Source organism: Doryrhamphus excisus, linkage group LG4 (genome assembly GCF_037039965.1).
Source record: "Doryrhamphus excisus strain RoL-2023G ecotype Guam linkage group LG4, RoL_Dexc_Guam_v1.1, whole genome shotgun sequence".
Lineage (NCBI taxonomy): Eukaryota > Metazoa > Chordata > Actinopteri > Syngnathiformes > Syngnathidae > Doryrhamphus > Doryrhamphus excisus.
Window position 1 is genome coordinate 7,840,027 of NC_136360.1, and position 24,203 is coordinate 7,864,229.

General features: G+C 40.7%; 2 protein-coding genes and 1 non-coding gene across 5 annotated transcripts; all 3 read left to right on the top strand.

The window, feature by feature from the left end:
- Nucleotides 1-9,283: 9,283 nt before the first annotated feature.
- LOC131129907 (elongation factor 2b-like) lies at nt 9,284-16,966 on the top strand. The gene is made up of 13 exons (XM_058073851.2): nt 9,284-9,450; nt 10,942-11,156; nt 13,152-13,333; nt 13,449-13,660; nt 13,764-13,942; nt 14,062-14,167; nt 14,368-14,620; nt 14,864-15,059; nt 15,131-15,497; nt 15,602-15,955; nt 16,035-16,217; nt 16,302-16,434; nt 16,604-16,966. Exons 1-13 carry the CDS (start codon nt 9,448-9,450, stop codon nt 16,795-16,797), a joined length of 2,577 nt encoding a protein of 858 aa, XP_057929834.2. The 5' UTR covers nt 9,284-9,447; the 3' UTR covers nt 16,798-16,966.
- LOC131130332 (small nucleolar RNA SNORD37) lies at nt 14,228-14,296 on the top strand. Its single transcript, XR_009130031.1, has one exon. It is a non-coding gene; the product is annotated as a small nucleolar RNA SNORD37 (small nucleolar RNA).
- Nucleotides 16,967-18,954: 1,988 nt separating the features above from the next.
- Nucleotides 18,955-23,638, top strand: hmg20b (high mobility group 20B). Of its 3 annotated transcripts, none has more exons than XM_058073265.2 (9): nt 18,955-19,057; nt 19,326-19,480; nt 19,578-19,778; nt 19,879-19,999; nt 20,071-20,117; nt 21,542-21,608; nt 22,264-22,479; nt 22,883-23,015; nt 23,160-23,638. In XM_058073265.2, exons 2-9 carry the CDS (start codon nt 19,400-19,402, stop codon nt 23,170-23,172), a joined length of 879 nt encoding a protein of 292 aa, XP_057929248.2. In that variant the 5' UTR covers nt 18,955-19,057; nt 19,326-19,399; the 3' UTR covers nt 23,173-23,638. The 3 variants fall into 3 exon arrangements, with proteins under 3 accessions (XP_057929248.2, XP_057929247.2, XP_078646188.1); XM_058073264.2 differs by having other exon boundaries at nt 19,001-19,125; XM_078790062.1 differs by lacking the exons at nt 22,883-23,015; nt 23,160-23,638 and adding an exon at nt 22,717-22,876 and having other exon boundaries at nt 19,001-19,125.
- Nucleotides 23,639-24,203: the final 565 nt, after the last annotated feature.

The window sequence follows — 24,203 nt, forward strand, 5'->3', positions numbered from 1 at the left end:
TTTGATTCCCCTCTCGGGCATCTCTGTGTGGAGTTTGCATGTTCTCCCCGTGCGTGGGTTTTCTCCAGGTACTCCGGTTTCCTCCCACATTCCAAAAACATGCTAGGTTAATTGGTGACTCCAAATTGTCCATAGGTATGAATGTGAGTGTGAATGGTTGTGTGCCCTGGCGACCAGTCCAGGGTGGACCCCGCCTCTCGGCTGGGATAGGCTCCAGCATGCCCACGTAGAAAATGAATGAATAATTTTTTTTAAAAACCACGATAGTGAGGGAGCAACTGTACAGCAATTTTCAAATGACTGAATGAGCATTCATGTTAATAAAGCTTATGGGGCTGAACTGTGGCAGAGAAGAGAAATCGACTCTAGCATAAGCCCTAGGGTTCTCCAGATGTTTGAAGATGCGATGTGTCAGACTCTGTGCTCCGCCCGTGCCTGTAAGCAAAATAAAGCACATCTAAGTGAGATGCCTTAGGCAAGTTCACGATAAACCTTTGAAAACCGTACATGACCGCTAATGTAAAAGCAATTGGTCTGAAGTCACTTTTATCAGTTGGACAAGATGTTTTAAGAACAGGAATGATTGTAGATTTTTTTTCTTCCAGCAACTGACTAGTATGGCAGACAAGGCATATCTGAAATGTGAGACACCAAGCAACAGACCGAAACCGAACACAGTAGCTGGCAGGCTATAGGGATCAGTTTTCTGAGTTGGTGGGAAACTTTGTGACTCTCACAATGCTAACATGTGTGAGTCTATAGTCTGTTTCATTTCTGTTGTATTTGCTGCATGGTGGAAAAGTGGTTAGCATGTTTGTCCACACAGTCAGGAGATCTAAAAGATCTGGATTCATATCACCGTTTGGGCATCTTTATGTGGCACATGTTCTGAGCATCCGTTGATTTTCTCCAGGTACTCCGGCTTCCAAAAATATGCATGTTAGTTTAACTGGAGACTGTAAATTGACTGTGAAAGGTTGCTTGTCTATGTTATTGGCTGGTAATCTAAAGTCAGCAGGATATCTACTATAGTCTACTATATATTGGGTTATAAGAGTGTAAAGGCGACTACAGAGATAGTGTTTCATGTCCAACAAGATCTAATAATGTTAAGGTGGTAAAAGGTTTTCCATTGTCTATGAACTATATTATATTTATAAATATAAAATCCTGAATTTGCAATGTTGCAAATGCTGAATCGCAAGTACGTACTGTATGTATGAGATTTCACCATTATATAATGCTTTACTAATACCACTGGGTGACAGTATCATACTGCAAACACTTTGTACAGCTTCCAAGTATGGCTATTACCTATGCATGCATTTTTTTTTCTGAAGAGCTTTGATTTTCATGAAAATAAAGTGAGCCCCCCTTTACACTCAGCACTAACAAAGCTGTAAAAAAAAACAAATCTTCCACCGATAAATCAAATCAAGTCTTCATTGAACAAAGGCCCACTCCTGCACAAAATTCTAATAAAATGCATTTGTAGCTTTTTGCTTTTTTTAACAAACACCCCAGGGGCGATAGAAGTTCTACGATGGCAGCAATAACTGAAGCATAAATATATAGAGAGAGACAACATTGAACCTGAAGAGCAGCCCCACCAGGGAGCCTCTTACAAGAGGAGAGTGGATTCAGGGACCAGGCGTGGAGCGTGTAGAAGTCGAGTCAATACAAGAAATGTGACCTTTTAAAAAAAAATAAAAATGGCTCAATGCAGGTTTGCTGTCAGTAAACACAAAGTAGCAAGAATGACATCCAAAGCCTCACTCTGTCATTAAAAGCTGCACTAGCTAGCATTGCCTGGCAACTACGCATACTTGTGTTGGAGTTATATTACATCAATGAATGTTTGACTCAAGGCAGGATGTATCACAATGTACTATAAGCAGTATTTATCTCACTAAAGTGAAAAGAAACTCAGAATGTTTACTGTGTGTGTCACAACTACAGTTTCCAGAGTTTTAATCATCATTAACTCATTCAATCCCAGACATTTTTTATTATTTTAACTGATTTTTCAAGGCACACAGAATATTGTGTTGTTTGGCTATATAGACGTAGTACATATATCAAATGAAGGATTAAACTCTCATCTTTCACCAGAAAAAAACGTTTGTTTCTACCTTTTTCTGTTCTTTACAATCAGTAGTAGACCATAGGTGAGTTTCAGCAAAATACAAGTTCTCAACAAAAAAGGGAGAAAAGATACACTACATTTCAAGCATAACTTTGACACACTTTTATATAACAATAATATAACACCATGAACTATTTACACTTTTCACATTTGTTCAAAGAGGACCCATGCAAAAATCCAAAGACTCCCCTTCCCTTGACCCGGGAAGTGTGGGAAAAGTGGTTTGAGTTTCCATAACCTCCCAATCTTCCATCCAATCCATTTTCTATGCCACTTGTCCTCATTAGGGTTACGGGGGTATGCTGGACCCTATCCCAGCTGATTTCAGGCAGGTTACACCCCAATCGCAGGGCACATATAGACAAACAACCATTCATGCAAACTCCACACAGAGATACCAAGCGGAGAATCAAACCCAGGTCTTCCTGATCTCCTGACTGTGTGGCCAATGTGCTAACCACTCCGCCCATCTTATCGCTCGAAATAGGAGGTAGTGCACACCTTCGGTTATACCCCAAGACCTTGCCTCAAACGGCATGCTAAACTAACTGAAACACTATTTAATTCAAGAAATAAATGGTAGCAAAGTATGAAGATAGCTTAGTGACAATAGAATTGTAACCTTTGCAGATAAGTTTAAGGTTTGTAATGCAACCTCTCCTACCTCTTCTCAACACCATGTTCACCAAAAAGTTTTCAATAAAGGTAAAAGTGGTGTTAAATGTTCAGACCCAATTGTGATTAGTGAGACATAATAACAAATAATAAAACATAAACTGATAAGGTTCTGAATGAAATAGATAACTCACTGACTGTTGAAAATCCCATACAAATTGAGGAATAAGAATTTATGCATGAATTTAATAGAATCAGACAATCTCAACTCTGACTGAAGCCACTGTAAAAACTCTTCAGAAAAAAAGAAAAATGAGCCAAAAAGGAATGGATAACAGCAGAGATTTTAAACAAAATGAAAAGTGTAACCATATAACTACCATTAACTAAATAAAGACATTTAACAAACTTGTAAAGAAGTCAAAGAAAAGTGTTGGGATGAGAAACGTGAGGTGATTGAGAAAAAGATTGGCGCAAAGAATTGCACCAGAAAAGTCAAAGCAATGAAAGAAAGAAAAATGGTGGCATGTGCAAAGAAGATAGAAAGGGCCAAATGCTCTTTGAAGATGAGGATTTTGTTGAAAGATGAACGGAATGCATTCAGCAGCTGTACGACGATCAAAGAGGATTACCGCCGAGCATTGAACAAGAAAATGATGAAGAATATTTAGAATTCTTAAAGGACAAACGCCAATATGCAGTCTGAGTCACGAAATTTAAAAAAGGAAGGCATAAGGCATCGACTTGACTACAACAGAAGTGTGGAAAACTATCTTTCCATTTCCTGTGTGTTTGAGATCACTGAAGTACTGCAATGAAACCTCCAGATATTGAAAGTGCTACTGAAAGAACCCAAGCACATGTAGCGGATTTCATTCATTCATTTTCTACCGCTTATCCTCACGGGGGTCGCGGAGGGTGCTGGAGCCTATCCCAGCTGTCTTTGGGCGAGAGGCCAGCTGGTCGCCAGCCAATCACAGGGCACATATAAACAAACAACCATTCACACTCACATTCATACCTATGGACAATTTGGAGTCGGAAATTAACCTAGCATGTTTTTGGCATGGGGGAGGAAACCGGAGTACCCGGAGAAAACACATGCATTCACGAGGAGAACATACAAACTCCACACAGAGATGGCCGAGGGTGGAATCGAACTCTAACCACTGGCCGCCGTGCAGCCTATATGACACTTTTACATTTAAAATAAGACTGTTAGACTGTTAGAAGTGAAAAAGTTTGCCAACCCCTGGTCTAAACTTTAGTATTTCTCAGGTACCAGGTACGCTTGAGGCCTGCTGGAGGACAAGAAATCAGGAATGTTGCAGACAACCGAGCAAGACGTGGTGGAATCCATCAAATTCCAGCTCAGGGACAGCCTAAAGGAGCGTGCCCTCAGATGACCAGGGCATGTACCACAACCAACTGAGCCCACTTCTCCATTCAACACCACTCCTCCCAATTTGTCTGAAGTTACACAGGTGGTAGAGAGCGCAAGACACCAAATGGTGTACCGTATAGGGATTATTAGCAATTTTTTATGAATGCACAACTCAGTCTATCCCTCCATAATTTAATCTCCTTCAATTCCCAACCTACGACCTGATGGGAGACACTTGGACAATCCTGTGAGCAGTGTGTGTTATTTCCTGGTTGCAATAAACACATAGGGCTCTAACAGGGTGTCTGACTTTGTAGCAAACTATGGTAATAAGCGTGCCCAATCCTGATGGTTTTGGAATGCGGTCACGTTTATGCTTGACTCAAGGAAATGTACGCTCTTGTCATGCATAGTCCTTTCAGACTCCACAGATGGACAGAAAATGGGAGAAGAAGGATCCTCCAGGCGGCTGCAGGGGGCAGCAGGAAGACGTTCCCATCGCTGCTCCACCACCTTGAAATGTCCCGGGATCAAAGGAACAAATCATCATTGGCTCCCAGCTGATGACCCTGCTGGTGGTCAATTGGCAGTGGGACAGGCAGCATTTCAGGAACACCCACTTATTCTTGCGTCTACAGCAAAGTTGGTGTATGCAGATTACCGTAGACGGTACATGAAAAAAATGTTAAACGGCTTGATTTAAATTAGCACCAAACATTGAGATTTACATAATGTGCTCAAACATCTCATGTGAACAGCCAAGTTTGTAAGTCTATGCATTAAAAGTGTTTCATCTTGAAACTTTCATTTATATTATAAGAGAGCTGGTCTTCTTATCTGGTGCTGTGACTAATTAGTGTGTTTTGTGCTGTATGGGCCTGTCATTTGCTTGTTGAATAGATGCATGTGTTTTGCATGTGTAAATGTACGCTTCCATGAAAAATGTCCCCTTCTTCGGGTATTGCAGTTGCTTTGTTCGGCGGTCCTTGAATGTGTAATGCAGATTGAGACCTATGTGTATGACTTTCTCCAACGCTGCACAAACAGATGGGAATTTTCTATTCTTGCTTTCACCTTGTCCTTGTTCACAAATGTTAATGTTGTGTGTAAATACACAGAAGTGACGTTTAATGAGGGTAATGAGGTAATGTGAGTGTGAATGGTTGTTTGTCTATATGTTGGCTATTGGCTGGCAACCAGTCCATGGTGTACCCCGCCTCTCCCCAAAGACAGCGGGGATAGGCTCCAGCATGTCCACGACCCTTGTGAGGATAAGCAGAATAAAAAATGGATAGATGCATGGTAATATATCATCAAAAATAATAATTGTTGATAAGATAAATACATTCACCAAACACAACACAAATCTACCGTCTGTTTTAAATCAGTAGCATATTGTGTGCAGTTGAAAAATAGGATTTTTTAATGTGTGTTATATATTTAAATGTATTTCATAGTATATCAAAGATGTTTGATGTTGGTTTGTACATGTATGGTTTATGTTTTTTAAGTGTGCAGGAGTACGGGGGATATGACTTCCAGTAAGATGTCTGAAGAGGAATGCGAGTGTGAAAGGTTTGGGAACCACTGTTCTATAGTATCTATCTCTAGCTTCCTTTGTCAACTGTCAACTCAAATTGGGCCATTAGTACTTTCTGCCTCCTGAATAAGCTTTTCCTCCTTCTCCAATGTGCCAAAATAACAACAAAACTACTCCCTCTTGGTGCTTTAATCTCCCTAATCAGCAGTTTGCGGTACGGAGTCAAACGGCTTTTTGTTATCTGCTGAGTTTTCCCCCTCCACATTTCTCACCACATGTTTCTCTTTCAGAGAACCATAGTAACCCTCCCATCCTTGTTTGTCTTTTGTCCACATCTGTTCTAATTTTACCTCATTGCCCAGTGTTTGATTTTTGATGTTTGCCCAGTTTGATTTCCTGAATCGTCACAACAGGACCTTGGAAGGAGCATCAAACATGTCAGACATGTCATTTGTCTTTGTGGCACTGCCAGAGTAAAAGACCAATAGTCTGACAATGTGTAAATGACATGAGTGTTGCTTAATAACGACTGGAAAAAACTTTTTTTTTTGCAGTCTACAGAGTAGGCTGGTGTGATGTCATCCAGTCCACATCTTTTAGATACTTCTACTAAGCCACACTAACAACAAATATTCTACACCAACATCCATCCAGCCATTTTCTATTTTTCGCTTATCCTCACGAGGGTCGCAGGCATGCTAGAGCCTATCCCAGCTGTCTTCGAGTGAGAGGCGGAGTACACCCTAGATTGGTCGCCAGCCAATCACAGGGCACATATGGACAAACAACCATTCACACTCACATTTATACCTATGGACAATTTGGAGTCACCAACAAACCTAGCATGTTTTTCGAATATGGGAGGAAACCGGAGAAACGACGCATCCACGGGGAGAACATGCACACTCCACACAGAGATGCCAGAGTGGGGAATCAAACTCGCTCCTCGCTGTGTGGCCTGTGTGCTTACACCAATGTCTAATACAATAAATCTTGGACAGGCAGTGACAACAATCAAAAGCACTGCGTTTTTTTCCATTCAATTTGTGGGGCACAATTGTTGGTGCCCCCAAGTCTAATTTAAAAAATATCAGCATACGGCATTGATTTTCAATGTACTGGCAAAATTGCAGTAACTAGAACTAGTAAATCTAATCTAATCTAATCTAAACATTGTTTATTTACACATATCAATCTCACAATAAAATATTTTTAACTCATAATATGAATGTTATCTGAATAAAATATACTTTATTCAGATAACATTGTGTGATTTCTTTTAATTGTACTATTTTTTTCATTTTCTAGTGAGGACCTAATATTTCTTCATTGTAAGTCAAAGGTCAAGAAACAAACATGTTCAGAAACAAAAGCACAGGTCTACTGAGTTTCTACAGGGAGTGAGACCGTATCACTCTAAAATCATGCTGTCATTTCAATTCAATGTTAATTACTCATCGTGAGCTGTCTGACTTTTGCTGCTGTCAATTATTCTGCCAGAGCGTTTTCACATATAACAATGTACCAAAGGTATGATGCCCATTAAGGAAAACTGCATTTTGAGGGAATTTTGTCCATCATCCACAATCCTTATGTGACACATGAACACATATGTCTTTCTCTTTTCTGTGCATTCTAAAGATATAAAAACAGATCAAAAGAGACAGCTGCCAAATGCCAAAGGTGGTTTTATTGACCTCATCCTTGAGTATAGTTTTCCTATTCCTATTGTTATGAGCAAGCTGTGGATAATGGATAATAACTTTTCCATAAGAGGATATAATCATAGATTTCTATGTGCAGGTTTATGTGCTTTTCTGTTCCCTTTTCTGTTGACCTTCACACATACAGAGTGTTCAGCATTAGAGTGACAAATTCAGTGTCATTTCTGTATAATGAATAGCATCTTCTCTTGATTGGGTACCATTAACGAGATGATGTATCTATTTTTATAGGTATTATTTTGAACAGTAGTTCTCAAACCTTTTTTTCCACAAGTAGCACCCCAAAAATATGTATTTTGGCAAGTAGTAGCATTTTTTCAACCTATGCTTACCATCACAGTTTAACTTTGAGCATGGACATGTTAGACATTATTTCAGGAAAGTTCAGATTCAGCTCATTTTTGCTTCATGAATATGTTTTGCACTGCTGTCAGTGTCAGCTGCGGTGAATGGTGCAGTTCTACAGATGAAACTGTGAGTGACGCTTTTCATCACAAATATGTGTTGCTTAATGTTGTCATCATTTACAGTGAAAGTGTTGAGCTGATTCACTTTTTAGATAAAAAAAAATACCCCAGTTGAATTTTGAGGACTTATCTGGGTCAGGAAATAGACTTGTCTCATATTCAAGCTTGTTAGTAGACGATCCATTCATCCATTTTCTATGCTGCTTATCTTCACTAGGGTTGTGAAGGTATGTTGGAGCCTATCCCAGCTGACATCATCCTGGACTGGTCCCCAGCCAATAGCTGGGCAAATATAGACAAACAACCATTCACACTCACATTCATACCTATAGACAATTTGGAGTCACCAATTAACTTAACATGGGGCCCCAAATGACCAAATACTCCCCTGCTGCTACTACATTTTGAGAATAAATGATTTGAAATGTTTGGGGGCAGAAATAGCCAATTATTGGTTACAATTCAAAAGTCTGGATTGTGAATATTGTATCAGTAATGAAGAATAAAGTCAATTTACTTACTATTATTATTACCTTACTATGCTATGCGTCAGATCGCTAGTGTTAGCACAACATATTATAAAATGAAGAAATTAAATGTTTCCTGCAGACAGAAAGATGAGGATGCAATAATAAATACATATAAATATATATACTACACGGACTTTCTTTATATTTAAAGTGTTTTTAAATCGCAAGGCACAGTTTATTACTACAGAGGGGAGTGATGGCTGATGTTAAAATGACGGATTGCTTAATTATAGCTCGCGCTCCATCTACTGGACAAAAATATAAATTACCAATATTTGCATCCTCAACATTGTTTTGTTTGTTGTTGTTGTTTAGGTTTGTTGAACAGAACACAGCACAATACAAGTATACATAAAAAGTGAACTATTATCCACAATAACACAATAAGGCTACTACTTTATAATATTTTACTACTTTTATTACTACTTTATACGAGTAACCTGACAAACAAAAATCAAAATCTTACAACTTTAACTTATTTTGTGAAAATAAATTATTGTAATATTATGAGATTATTCTCTAAATAATTGTATTATTTTTATAATTTTATAACATTATAACTTTAATAATTCAAAATGTTCTGTTTAAAAAAATGTATTGTACTATTACGATGTTATTCATGCACTATAACAACTTCATTCAAGTAAAATTCAAACTCCTTGGTAAAATTATATGCAATTCTTTTCTTGTAACATTACAACTTTTTCTTTTTTACTACTTATTTGTTATACTTTATTCTCTTTATGTTTTTTTGCTATATGAGAAATTTATTCTGGCATCATTGATAGATATATTTTGTTCGAATCCACACTTTTTATCAAAAGGTGGCGATAATGTACATCAAACGTTGCTTGCCAACCGCCGATAAAAAGCAAGGAGAATAAGAAGCGTACGTGATGACGTAAACGTTATTCGCCGGCACTATAAATTATGTTTGTCTGACGTCAGCGGTCTCTTCCCTGCCTCGGCCCTCGTGTGGTGGGCAGTGTAAAATTCCCATTCTGCTTTTTCCACCGAGCGAATCCAAAACCATCCGCCAAAATGGTGAGTTGATCGGACTATAGCGGCTTGTAATTGATTAAAATTGCCCGCCATGATGTGACCCTATTGTTATTGGTGCCGTGGCGGTCTTATTCGGGCAGGATGATTGTCGATTTCACTGATGGGTGGGAAAATGGCAACCATCTTGAGTTTCTCGCTGAAGGCCACACAGTCGTTAAAACATTAAAGTTCTTATTACAAAGCCTCGTTCTACACTAAATGTCTTGTCACATTTTGTCCAATGATAAGAGTGATGCTAAAAGCTTGCTAGTTGACACCGGCGGTTTTATTTTCATACCAGTGCGTTTTTCAGCAGACTGGTCAAAAAGATGTCCGTATTGAGCAGCAAAAAGATGGCTACAATCACATTCTAGTATAACGAGTATGTTGGAGGTAACTATGAGCACTTTCGCAGTCAGCGCAAATGGCCCGCCTGTCTATTGTTATCGTCTAGCCTCCAAGCTAATGTTAGCCTTTAGCTCCAGCATTAGCAGTTAGTGTAAGCCTGTACACGTGGCCTATTCACCGGCACTTGATAGCAGGCGTCAGATTGCCGTACATCCATTCTTAGCATGTTTTATATATGAGGCTAGGCCCCTATACGTTTTGTTGACGGAATACATCGCAGAATACCCGCCGACAGATCCAACGACCTGAATAATAGACGCGTCAGGTCTCATATGAAACCCTATTGAGTACTTATTTAACCAACATAATGCCAGAACCATATAATCATATATCATGTTTAAAATTTTGAGTCAAACGGCAGGCTTATAAAATTGCACTTAAGTTAACGATAAATGATATTGGAATACTCTCGAGTCTGCATTACATAGGTGTGTTACAGCACCCTAATTTCTCCTGAGTAAGTATCAAGAAGGCTTTAGGACCTCAAGTAAACTTTTACTTTTGATCCAAAACTCTCCACTCGTAAATGTAAAACTTCTGCCGCACCAGACTTTCGACATATTCTAACCTAACTATGTATAGAAATTGTTGGAACGGCCTTAAACTGTCCCTTGTTTGTCTTGAACATACAAGTTTATAATTTTTTTATTTATAATTGTTTAGTGTTATAGTTTATAATGGGACCACAAGGTGATGTGTAGGTGCATCTATGCAATACACCTGGCACTAGAGGGTCATGGGAATAAAGTTTAGATGGTAAAACTGAAGTTTCTGCTCCAACTATTGAGTCCCTACATCATTTAAGTGTACTTACCTGTTGAGTGTCATGGTACTTGCTTCTCCATTCATTTTTATGATTGACTCATAGTATCTCAATAGGGTGAAACAAAATACATTTCATAGTTCACATTTTTGCGGCTGGAGTGTTCGTAAATAAGCTAGGTATATAGTTTACATACCCCCGTACAATATTGCTTGACATTGTCCAGGGGAAAACAAGATTTTTAAATTGTGGTTGTGCAGCAATCAATTACATCTAGCGGAAACTCTGGTGGCAAGTATGCTCATCTGGTCTGTTCATTGCAGGTAAACTTTACAGTCGACCAGATCCGTGCCATCATGGACAAGAAGGCCAACATCCGCAACATGTCTGTGATTGCGCATGTCGATCATGGCAAGTCCACCTTGACTGACTCACTGGTGTCGAAGGCTGGTATTATTGCCTCAGCTCGTGCTGGAGAGACCCGCTTCACAGACACTAGAAAGGATGAGCAGGAGCGCTGTATTACCATCAAGTCTACGTAAGTGCACATTTCAGTTCAGAACAATGGGTACCTTTTGGGGCATCACTAAAACACAACAGCCATCCCTCGGTTAATTTGTTACAGACCTGACTGAATTTCCACAAAGTGGACTTCCTTGCTTATAAATGAAATATATAACTGAAAATAAGTTTGTATGGATTAATATAAATTCATATACGTATACTTTTTGTTTTCACAATTATGGCAACTTTTATAACCACCATTTCCTGGGGCCGTCTCATCAGTGTTACATTGCTCATGCCCCATGGTGTAAAATGTTATATACAGTTATGTTCATAATAGCAGCGTGTTTTAAAAAGGTGCCTAACCCTTAATTCAATTTCATTTTATTCTAATACACACAAATGCATTGGGGGACACTGCACATTTTCATGTTTAAAGAACGTTTGATTGTTTGAAACGAAATGTTTGCGCATTTGGGAATGAGCCATCTAAGAAGTTGTGGATTGCCGGAATGCTGTGTCTTTTTTCCTAACACTGGTTCACTGGCTTCAGTGAACCTTGTGAGAAGTCACCAGCTGGATGGGCATGTCCGGGTACAAGCTGTTAGCTGTATGAGCAGTCTGACCAATCACATCAGCGTGGGTGTGCCAAGTGGCGAACCGTGGCTTGACTGTTTTGGAAATCCATGGAAATATAGCTTGTATAAGTGTAGATTCTGGAAGACCTAGAAAGCCTTCTGTGCGGGTTATTGTTTATGGCTGTACTATACGGTTCCACAACTCTTTGCAAAGGGCTGAAAATGAGCTTTATAGGGGCCCTTTAACAATGTTTACACCTGGGTTGTTCTGGAGCACATGGCCACCCCAAGGAGAGCGGACATTTTAAGTGTTGTCGCTGTGTCTATGCCACCGTTGACAGTGTGTCCTGATGACGGCAGTGTACGCTAGCTGACAACTTGTTTTCTCATGTTTCCCAACTGCATACGTAATGCAGATGTGGCAAATTGCGAAATCTGGCGAATATTGCCTTTTTTCCACTCAGAACTTCCACGCAGTCACCAGGCATTCTTACATTGACACTGTTGAATAGTGTGGCGAAAAGCGTCGCATCTGCACACAACCACACAAGATAACCCTGCTCACCCTCCCTCCACATGACTCAAGTGTAGTTTAAACAGCCTGTCTCATGTCTGCGTTTGACAAACGATAGTCAACCCATCTTTTAGATTTGGTGGGGCACTTTGTTTTACTGCCTCTGCGTCTCTTTCAAGGAGTGGCAGCAATATCTCCCAAGAATTGACTGTTAGTCGTCGTGACATCAGCTGAATCATGTTTTTCTTGTCTGTCTTTTTTTAAATCTCCGCCACTAGGAGCTCTTGCTCCGCCATGTTTTTTTTATGTGCGAGCGTTAGTCTAGTTAGACAATTTTCAATGTGCGTGGTGCAGAAAATTTGGGCTGCACGGAGGGGTGTAGATGCAAAAGTGACTTAATTTGGCTGCATGGAGCTGTGCGACCCTCGCGGATGCATGAATCGCGAACAAGGTTAAGAAATTAGTTTGCCCCCACTTAGCTGGTGTTTCATCTGGCCACTTAGGCATGTTGAGATCAATCAAGATGGGGCAGATCGGGGGCTTGTGAAGAGATGCACTGTTGAGATCTCGCACAAACACTCCTTCACATGACATCATTCATTGACGTCAATTTTGGAAAAAGTCGGGGTCCGACAGTACATTCTTTTTATTGGTCGATTCCGTGACTCCGTTAACTTGGAAATCATCATAGGAACTTGAATGTCCCACTGACCACACCAGCGCCTCCTCAACAGTCAGAACTTGGCCATGGCGCATTCATGGTCTTACACAGTCAGATATTTCAAACTTTTAAGTGTATTTTCCCCGCCTTGTGTGTGGGGAGAAAAAATTAAACAAAAATAAATCTGAAGAGCCACAGTGTGTTCACCCCGACACAAGTTGGACTCGTGAGGATTATAACTAAAAATTTTTCTTTTTACATATGTCCATTTTATAGTGCCATCTCTATGTTCTACGAGTTGAGTGAAAATGACTTGGCGTTCATCAAGCAATCTAAGGATGGATCTGGCTTCTTGATCAACCTGATTGACTCACCTGGACATGTGGACTTCTCATCTGAGGTGACTGCTGCGCTCCGTGTTACTGACGGCGCTCTTGTGGTGGTCGACTGTGTCTCTGGTAAGAACAGCACAGGTTTGAGGTCAACATTGCAAGTTGTAAACATTAACAGGAGAATGAGTATTTTAACGTAAAAATGTGCTATTATGCTTAACCAAATGTCTGCTCTTACTAGGTGTGTGCGTCCAGACCGAAACAGTGCTCCGTCAGGCCATTTGTGAGCGCATTAGGCCAGTCCTCATGATGAACAAAATGGACCGTGCCTTGTTGGAGCTTCAACTTGAAGCAGAGGACCTTTACCAAGCTTTCCAGCGCATTGTTGAGAATGTGAACGTCATCATTTCCACCTATGGTGAACAGGAGAATGGTCCTATGGGCAACATACAGGTGCATGGCACTCATATTTTTACTTCTTGGATTGGTTTACTGGAGTAGAACAATATGTAATTGTTGTAGAGCTGAACAGGTTTTTTTCCCGTTAAACTGTTAGATTGAGCCAGTCAAAGGTACTGTTGGCTTTGGGTCTGGCCTCCATGGATGGGCTTTCACCCTGAAGCAGTTTGCTGAGATGTATGCTGCAAAGTTTGCTGCCAAAGGTAACACCCAGATGTCTCCAGCTGAGCGCTGTAAGAAAGTAGAAGAGATGATGAAGAAGCTGTGGGGTGACAGGTGGGTGTCTAACAAACAGTATTATTTAACAGAAGTTAGTTTTATGCCATGGTAATTTCATTGTACGTTGATTAGCTTTGACATATGCCCAGACTGATAAGTTTTTTTACGCATTGCAGGTTCTTTGACCCTGACACTGGAAAGTTTTCAAAGACTGCTGTTGGAGCAGATGGCAAGAAGATCCCTCGCAGCTTTGTGCAGCTTGTCCTTGATCCCATCTACAAGGTATGTTGATTTTTATTAGTAAAAAAAATAATCATGGAAGTATGTCTCTAGTAAACACCTGCAAGTGATGACTCAAACTTTCTTCACTTTGACCTGAGTTAATTAGTGATGATGATCATCTTTCTGAGCGGGGCATATATTGTTTGTTTATATGCAACGGGTAGACTTCATATTGACAAATGCACTCAATCACGCTTTAGGTGTTTGACGCCATCATGAACTTCAAGAAGGAAGAGACTGCCAAACTGATTGAGAAGCTGGAAATCAAGTTGGATTCTGAAGACAAGGACAAAGAGGGCAAACCTCTCCTGAAGGCTGTGATGCGTCGCTGGCTTCCAGCTGGAGAGGCTCTCCTTCAGATGATCACCATCCATCTGCCTTCCCCTGTCACGGCCCAGAAGTACCGTTGTGAGCTCCTCTATGAAGGACCTGGCGACGATGAAGCTGCCATTGGTGAGATTCAAAATTCCCTTTTGGCTATTGTAAAATAATCACTTTAATGTAGATGGATATTTATTTGTATAGTGCCTTACCAACGGGCAAACAGTTGGCCCAATTGCTTTACACAAAGCAACACAATCAAAGGCACAAGAACAGTCAACGTAACTCTAAAAGCAGTGTTGAAAACCAGTTTTAAAGTGCCTTTAGGTGTGTGGTTTCATTTTTTTTTTCTAAAAGGTTGACGTTTTTATTCAGGTATCAAGAATTGTGACCCCAAGGGGCCTCTTATGATGTACATCTCCAAGATGGTACCAACTAGTGACAAGGGGCGCTTCTATGCTTTTGGCCGTGTGTTCTCTGGATCCGTTTCCACTGGTCTTAAAGTACGCATCATGGGACCCAACTTTGTTCCTGGAAAGAAAGAAGACTTGTATTTAAAACCTATTCAGAGGTTGGTTTTCCCCTCATGGTGTCTGATGTTGGTGCTTGTCACCCACTTGCTAAAATGTCCCTCTTTTCCAGGACCATTCTGATGATGGGTCGTTATACTGAGCCCATTGAAGATGTACCCTGTGGAAACATTGTGGGTCTGGTTGGTGTGGACCAGTTTCTGGTAAAGACTGGGACCATCACCACCTTTGAGCAGGCACACAACATGAAGGTGATGAAGTTTAGTGTCAGCCCTGTGGTGAGAGTTGCTGTGGAAGCCAAAAACCCAGCTGACCTCCCCAAGCTGGTGGAGGGCCTCAAGCGTCTGTCAAAGTCTGACCCCATGGTGCAGTGCATCATTGAAGAATCTGGCGAGCACATTATTGCTGGAGCTGGAGAGCTGCATCTCGAGATCTGCCTTAAAGACCTTGAGGAGGATCACGCTTGCATCCCACTGAAGGTGAATTTGTATTTTATGTAAATAAGCAAAACCTGCAGACTAGAAAGTGTCAGTTTGCCGCCAAAAAATTGCATTCCTCATCCAATTTTCTTTTTTTTTTTTAGAAATCTGATCCTGTGGTGTCCTACAGAGAGACTGTCCAATCAGAGTCAAATGTGATGTGTCTGTCAAAGTCTCCCAACAAGCACAACCGTCTGTTCATGAAGGCCCGTCCTTTTGAAGATGGTTTGGCCGAAGACATTGAGAAGGGTGAGGTCACCGCACGTCAGGAGATGAAGGCTCGTGCCCGCTACCTTGCTGACAAATACGACTGGGATGTTTCCGAGTCAAAAAAGATCTGGTGCTTTGGACCTGACGGAACTGGTCCCAACCTGCTGGTTGATGTGACTAAGGGTGTGCAGTACCTCAATGAGATCAAAGACAGCGTTGTTGCTGGCTTCCAGTGGGCTGTCAAGGAGGTATGAGAGAGTATCTCACAAGCATCCTGTGGCTGTTGGTCCAAAACTAATTTGAATCCTTTTTTTTTTTCCCCCCCAGGGTGTCCTCTGTGAAGAGAACATGCGTGCTATCCGTTTTGATATCCATGATGTCACCCTACATACAGACGCTATTCACCGTGGTGGTGGTCAGATTATACCCACTGCTCGCAGAGTCCTGTATGCTTGTGAGCTTACAGCTGAGCCCAGACTGATGGAGCCAGTCTACTTGGTGGAGATCCAGGTAAAAACATTACAAACCAAATGAAACATAGTCTTCCAAAATAAGCCTACATTAATGGCTTCCCTCGCCCATTTTCTTCCATAGTGTCCCGAGGCTGCAATGGGTGGAATCTATGGCGTCTTGACCAAGAGGCGTGGTCATGTCTTTGATGAAGCCAGTGTCATGGGCACACCCATGCGTGTTATCAAGGCCCATCTGCCTGTCAATGAGTCTTTTGGTAAGTAATATTCAGAATAGCAACTGTAACGGTCTTATGGTTCTGGTCCGCCTGTTTAAAACGGAGCACAGCAATTGAGGTATAATGTGGGACATTGATGCTAACAATGTCCATTTTTTTTCCTGAATTCTCCCCTCATAAAATGAATGAAACCTCTGTCCTCGCGCAGGTTTCACGGCTGACCTTCGTTCCAACACTGGAGGCCAGGCCTTCCCCCAATGCGTCTTTGACCATTGGCAGATCCTTCCTGGAGACCCAAAGGATCCTACTTCCAAGCCTGGTATTGTGGTCACTGACACCCGTAAACGCAAGGGTCTTAAGGAAGGTATCCCAGCCTTGGACAACTACCTGGACAAATTGTAATATCCTGGACCACTGTTTTGGCTTTTTCTTGCCTCATTCCACCAACAATTTTAGTCCACATTGTGGGACCGGACTGTACAGAACAGTGAGCGCTAAAGTTTGCCAAAAGGATTGACATATAATGAATAAACTACAAAAAATGTAAACTAATAAAATGAAATGAACCCAGTATCTGTCCAGTTTTTTTTTAGGCTGTGTATATATTAAATCAGTTTTGCACTCGACATCTTTTTGGATTTTACACTGACAAGACTCTTACTCTTTGATACTCTTAACATGCTGGCACAGGCTGTTGCCTGAATAGGTGGTGTATAGATGTGTTAGGGTGGAGTCTGAAAGCCACTGGAGTTCCGATATCAAAGATTGGCGATGTGGGCTAATGTAATCTGATATTTTCCTGATAATCTACCCACTCTGATACCAGGTTGGGTAACTTAATGCAACCCTCTGCTTTTTGCCCTATACATAATGGCACTGTCCATCTTCGGTGCCACTTTAACACCCTGGCTACCATGTTAATAGTGGTTTCAAAGAAAAACATTGAATAAATCTAACACTTGTCTTGATAAATTTTGTCCAGCTCAAGTGGAGTGAATGATGAGTCATGAGCCTCACACACCACTAACTTGTATTCATGTGGCGGTCTGAACCCAGCAATTTGTAGTCTTTTGGTTAGAATACTCTGTACATTAAATGTCTGATGTTGGTAGTTACATTTTTGCCTAAACACTAAATATAAGTGCCTTATGCGGAGCATGGGTTGCAGTAGGGCAGTCTAGAATGCATTCGATTCGAGCATGTGACATGCACGGAAGTACATTTCACAACAGTCAACCAAGACTGAACATATTAAGTGTTTTAATATGCGGATACATCTAAAAAATGGAATATTAACAAGGTGCAGCAGTAAATAGGATGACTGCAGCCGTCAGAGGATTGTCAAGTAACAACGATTGAAGAATTTGGGGGAGCTTCACAAGGAGTGGGCTGAAGCTGGACTAAGCACGTCCAGCTTAGCATGGGCTACAAATGGTGCATCTCTCATGTCAAGCTACACTTTAACCAGAAGCGTTTTACCTGGGTTCGGGAGAAAAAGGACTGGATCGGACTGATCAGTGTTCCAAAGTCCACGTTACATATGAAAGCAAATTTTGCATTTCTTTTGGAAACCGTGGTCCCATAGTCTGGAGAAAGAGTGAAGAGGCACACAATGTTGCTTGTTGTTGCTTGAACTCCAGTGTGAAGTTTCCACAGCCAGTGATGATTTGTGGTGCCACGTCATCTGCTGGTGTTTGGCCACTGTTTTTATCAAGTGCATAGTAAATGCAGCTGTCTACCAGGATATCTTGCAGCACTTCAGGCTTCCATCGGCTGAAAGCCTTTTTGGAGATGCTGACTTCATATTCCAACACGAAATGGTCCAAAGTCATACAAGTTATGAGCACTGTGTTTATGACAACTAGGCGGCCTTAATGTAAATAGACAAAGACAAGAGTGAGCTGGCGTTAGTCAACTACAAGTATGTCAACATTTCACCGACAATATACTTTGCTTGTGCGAAAATGCATGTGACAATCACCAATTCTGCTACTTTACAGAGTTACAAATAATGCAGGTTTTTCCTTCAGATCAACTGGAGTTGACCTTTGTTGGGCGTGTGTAAAAATAAATACACTGAATCTAGGGGGCCCGGATAAGTGCTCGCCCTTCCCAAATAGGCCGAACGACGCTACTGTAACCGAGCAGGTTAAGATTGCCTCCAATGGCGTAGAAGCGCAGTGGGAACAAAAGCACGGAAGGAGGAATGCAGGAGACACGTTTGTTCTCGTCGCTCGTCTCTTCACTAATTCCTAACACGCTACCTAAACACATACTTCCGGCCTTCAAAATAACAACACATCCTGTGGGGGGTACCAAAGTAAGGGCGTCACATAAATAGCTTACACTACTATACACCGAACATACATTTTCCCGAGTTTAAAATGTGCAAAGACGGCAGTGGCAATCTCTAAATTGCAGATGGCTGCAGAGTGTATCAAAAAGCCCCATCAAAGACGTTCAGATTCTGTTTTTTCTCTGCATGTCCCTTGCGCAAGCAAAAAATCTTATGAAAAGGCAACGTTGATCATATTACCCAATGAGGAGTGACGTTATTGACCAATATGAATGAAAAGAATGAATTGGCCAATCACGAATCACGTTATTGACGACTCGCGCGTAGGTCTGTCTTGCCTTCCTGTTCAACTTCCTGTTTTTTCTGGTGAGACGAATAATATTTATTCAAACGTAATAAAAATATATACATATATATTCAACGGTCGACTTCATGTAAGTACCGACGTTTTACTATACATTAATAACATTAGTTTTATTCACTCTTTTCTCCTCGCCTTTGTTTTTGTTCCACTATCGTTATTATCTTCATTGGCTTGCTTAGCAGCCAAGCTAGCAAGAGAAGCATCTTCAAGGGATGTTGTTGTTGTTGTTTTTTTTTAATTCTAATTTTGTTTACTGGTCCCTCTGCACAGATGTTTTCGTCACAGTGTAAACTCGACGGGATTTATCTGATTTAGTAAACACCCAGTTGGACGGACAAGGACTCATGGGTGGGATAAAACAGGAGCAGAATGATGCTCCGCAGCAGCCTAAAGCCTCACAGTCAACAGAGCACCCTCAAGAGGAGGTGTGTGCTGTTTCCTTATGTTACGTGCGATTACCTGTGCCACAATTTGATGAATAAAAACATATTACACTTTGATTATTGCTTTACATCATTGCAGCCCAAGAAGAGAGGATGGCCGAAGGGCAAGAAAAGAAAGAAGGTGCTTCCAAATGGCCCAAAGGCACCAGTCACCGGCTATGTCCGCTTTTTAAATGAGCGACGGGAAGTTATGAGGGCCCGATATCCTGACCTGCCTTTCCCAGAAATTACCAAGCGACTTGGAGCAGAGTGGACACGGTTAGCACCAAATGACAAACAGGTACAAATCCCATTGGATGAGGGTGGCATATCTGTAATATATAATAGTTATATAATAGTTAGTTATACAAGCCGTCAACAAGAGTGTTTGTCTTAACCAGCGGTACCTGGATGAGGCAGAGCGTGAGAAGATGCAGTATGCTCAGGAGCTGAAAGAATATCATCAGACGGAGGCGTATCAGATCACCAGTGCCAAGATACAAGACAAGAGGATTAAGAAAGGTGGATTTCATTGTGGTCCCTCTTTGCATTGTGGTTTACTCTCTGCATCATATTAACATTTTCTCTTCCAGAGGACAATCCCTCTGTAATCATCAGTGCAAGTTCAGGATTGCCAAAGGTGTGTGACACTCTCATTACACCATCTTGACAGTCGGTAAAAAATGATTTGTATGGAACTGTACTTGCAGAACATTGAGAAGTGTTTCTAATATTTTTGGCTTATGCTATCAGGAGTTTAAAAAGTTGATCTAATTAATCTTTTTTAATATCACCTGAAAATGCTGACACCTTGAGGTATTTTCATTTAAATTCATTACATTTGTATAGCAGATTAAAAGATTGATATATAACAAAAATGCTGCTTTATCAAGCCAATTGTTGTTTTTAACAGAGTTGAACAGATGCAGTCCTAGCCGTTTACTTTCCACTGTATTTGAGACAAGTCCCAAGTTGTGCCTGCAACCGTTAGTTTCAGCCACCAGGGAAGAATATAGTTGTACCACGTTTATCTTGGTTAATTGGTTCCAGACCCAACCACGATAAATCATTTTCAGCAAAATAGGATTCAATATCGATCAACAGAAGATTTTCATTGTTAGTTGAGAAAACCATGTTTATGACTTTCCAAATACGATTTTTAATATCATTACAGCCCTGTACACAAGAAATAACCCCCCATAGTCACCTTTACACTCCCTACTATTACACCCCTATTATCGTTATTATTATCGTTGACACCACATTGCTAATGCGCAGCCTACGGGATAGAGATGGGCGATACCACTCATTTCGGATACCACTGATTTTGGTCTCCCAAAGTTCCCACCAACCACATATTTAGACATCATCACAGTCATTTAGTTACTTTACATATATTACCTCCAATGGCTGACATATCAAAAGTATCAATATTTAGATTTGAGAATCGATCTTATAGCATGAAGGGACGGTATCGGAAGTATGAATCCGCACATCACCACTGTGGGATCACCGAATATATGAACTGAGAATTTTCACATTTGCAACTGAACTGTGTGTTTGCGCATGTGTGCGCGCACATGTGCATGCATTAAAATTTGCCTTCAATGCGTAACCTGCTTTGCGCAACACAGTGAGATGCCTTCTCACTTTGTGGTTGCTGCGGAACATGTATTCCATATGGGAAATATATAGAATGCACTTTTGCCACCAAAACTGCACCAATCATGCTCACTTCTATTGTAGAGTTGTATCATCATTTCTTTGCCTCTTGCGCAAAAAGACATATAACTATGTCTTTGGTAGTGAATAAGTTAATCACAATTAATGCACTAATTTCACTTATTTAGCTACATGAGAGAAGCAAAATATTGCAAACAGCTCTTAGTATGACACAGTGCAGTTCTACACATCTGCAAACCACAATAATAAACAAACATATTAGTGAATTAATGACTAATACCAAACTGGAGCATAATTAGACACATTTGTATTTGATTGCATCAAATTGTATCTGTATGAATTTTTATTTTGTATTTTGTAATCATTTTTCCCCTCATGAAGGCATCTGAACTCCCGAGCAGGTTTGACATCCCAATCTTCACAGAGGAGTTCCTTGATCAGAACAAAGGTAAAAATGTTTTTCATGTTGTGGTTCACATATCTAACTTTGGTTGGTCCAAAATGTACTGTAATTTGGAATAAGTTACTACTATAATTGTACTCTCTGAACTGTAACGCATTGTGCTACTTCTGCATTCATTATTACTTTCACTAAAACAAATGCTCAATTCCACAGTATGACTTTCAAATTGTATACATTGATTCCAAGTACTGTACCACTAATGTTATGTTGCTTTCAGTGGATGTTTTGTACTTTTTCACCAAACATCAGCTATTTGTTTTATGGGCACATGTTTACATTAAAAATGTAAAGATTGGGATCATAATCTTAAGCCAAAATAAATAAATTACAGCAGCTATAAAGATGATTGTCCATTTTGTACAATAATGGATCAAAAATCACTGAAAAGTTAGTCAAACCCTGCCGGAAAGCGGGATGTGTACAGAAACACTAGCCACAGCAAGAGGGGAAGTACATTTCAAAGAGTAAATAAAACACAATACAATATATTTTAATTGTACTATTTTTGTGACATGTTACTCCAAAGACCAGTCCAGGATGTAGTCCACCTTACATCCACAAGTCCCCTCATGGCCCTAAACACGTAGAAAATGTATGGACTCTGAATGAAAAATTCAGATTGTATCATTGCTTTCTGCAGCTCGAGAGGCGGAGCTGCGTCGACTTCGTAAGGCCAATATTGAGTTTGAGGAGCAGAATGCGGTGCTGCAGAGGCACATCAAGGACATGTACAATGCCAAAGAGCGCTTGGAGGCTGAATTGGGGCAGGACGAGAAGCGCACGCAGGTTCTTCATCAGCACCTGCTGGCCATTAAACACACTCTGGTCAACAGTTTGTCTTCAGTCCCGCTACCAGGTAAACAGCCTAAAACACTCAGTGAAAGACTCGGGATGCTATGAATGAGCTCAATTTGAGCTGCTACTTACTGAGAGGGACCTCACCCTCCATTAGAAACCAAAACACATATAATATGTTCAAGATCCCGTTAAAGAAATGCTTTGTTCAGAACTGCCGACAGTAACTACAAACTGACTGGTACTATTTTAGTCACTTTTAGTTCATTATAGCATTACCGGTTGTTGTATCCTACAGCCTCTATCAGGCCTGCATTGGGACGGAACCTAATCATGTGAAGAACCTTGGATCCATTGTAGCTTTTGGCTCTGTTGCATTTATATTTCTCATATTTTGAGTCATTCTATAATTAACAACTGCTCTGAATTCCAGTTTTCACTCCTCTCCTTGTGACTTTTAATAGGCACAAGTGAGACGGCATCGCTCGGAAATCTGGACTCCTATCTCAGTCGTCTCAGCGGAGTGCTAGAAGGCAACCCTCACAAGCACCGGGCCTTGCTCACGCAGCTTTGCGACATCCTCTCTCATGTTGACAGGTAGGTAACTCATGCCTCTCTGGAGAGGCCATGCGCAACACTACCAATGTTTGAGGAAATTTGTCAGTAATCTAATCACTAAGCTAACCATCTAATCACCGTTTAAATGTGTTCTATTCACAAACAACATGTTTATGTTTCCAGTGAGAAGCTATAGGACGGCAACCCCAGCCACCCACCCCAAGTCATTCCTGCAAAAGGTGCACAAATGTAATGCAAGGCGTTGTTGGGTCAAATCTGCAGCATTTGATGATGAGGACATCTGAAAGAAAGAAAGGGTGGTGCATTCAGTCAAAATGATGTGAGTTGATGAAAGTGTGCACACAATATTTCCACGATTATGTTCTGTCTGCTTACTTTCTGAACATGCATTAAGACTACAGTGGGACTATAATTAAGTTTACAAGTAATGCCGCTTGGCATTGGTGGATGGGATAATGTGTACGCAGTGTTATTTAGCTGTAGATGAATACACTTTCAATGCTGAACTGTTTGCTTTTGACCCAACATGGATAATGAAATTTTACTGTCATGTCATTTTATATCAGTGAAAGTGTGTTTGTACTTTTATTTTCCAAATGCTGAATGAAACATGCTGGAAATATTTCCACCAGAAGGTAAAATCAAGTTTGTCTTTTTGTTCTTGTAAAACAATTAGAAACAACTTACACTCAATGTGCTACGGAGGGCCAGTGCATGCTCTGTATGAAAATGGATGCCTTTTCATAGATATTGATAATAGTGCTGAGATTTGATGGGTATAATTGCATTTGGTTAGCTCTTAAATTTGAGTGTTTCTAATGGAGCCAGTACATTCACAAGGTAAAGCCAACTACCAACTGTTTCCATTTAAAGCTTAAAAATGTCTAAATATCTCTTTTAAATTTATGTAAAATGTCTTAAATACAGTTTTCATTCATTCATTCATTTTCTACCGCTTATCCTCACGAGGGTCGCGGGGATGCTGGAGCCTATCTTAGCTGTCTTCGGGGAAGAGGCGGGGTACACCCCGGACTGATCGCCAGCCAATCACAGGGCACATATAGACAAACAACCATTCACACTCACATTCATACCTGTGGCCAATTAACCTAGCATGTTTTTGGAATGTGGGAGGAAACCGGAGTACCCGGAGAAAACCCATGCATGCACGGGGAGAACATGCAAACTCCACACAGAGATGACCGA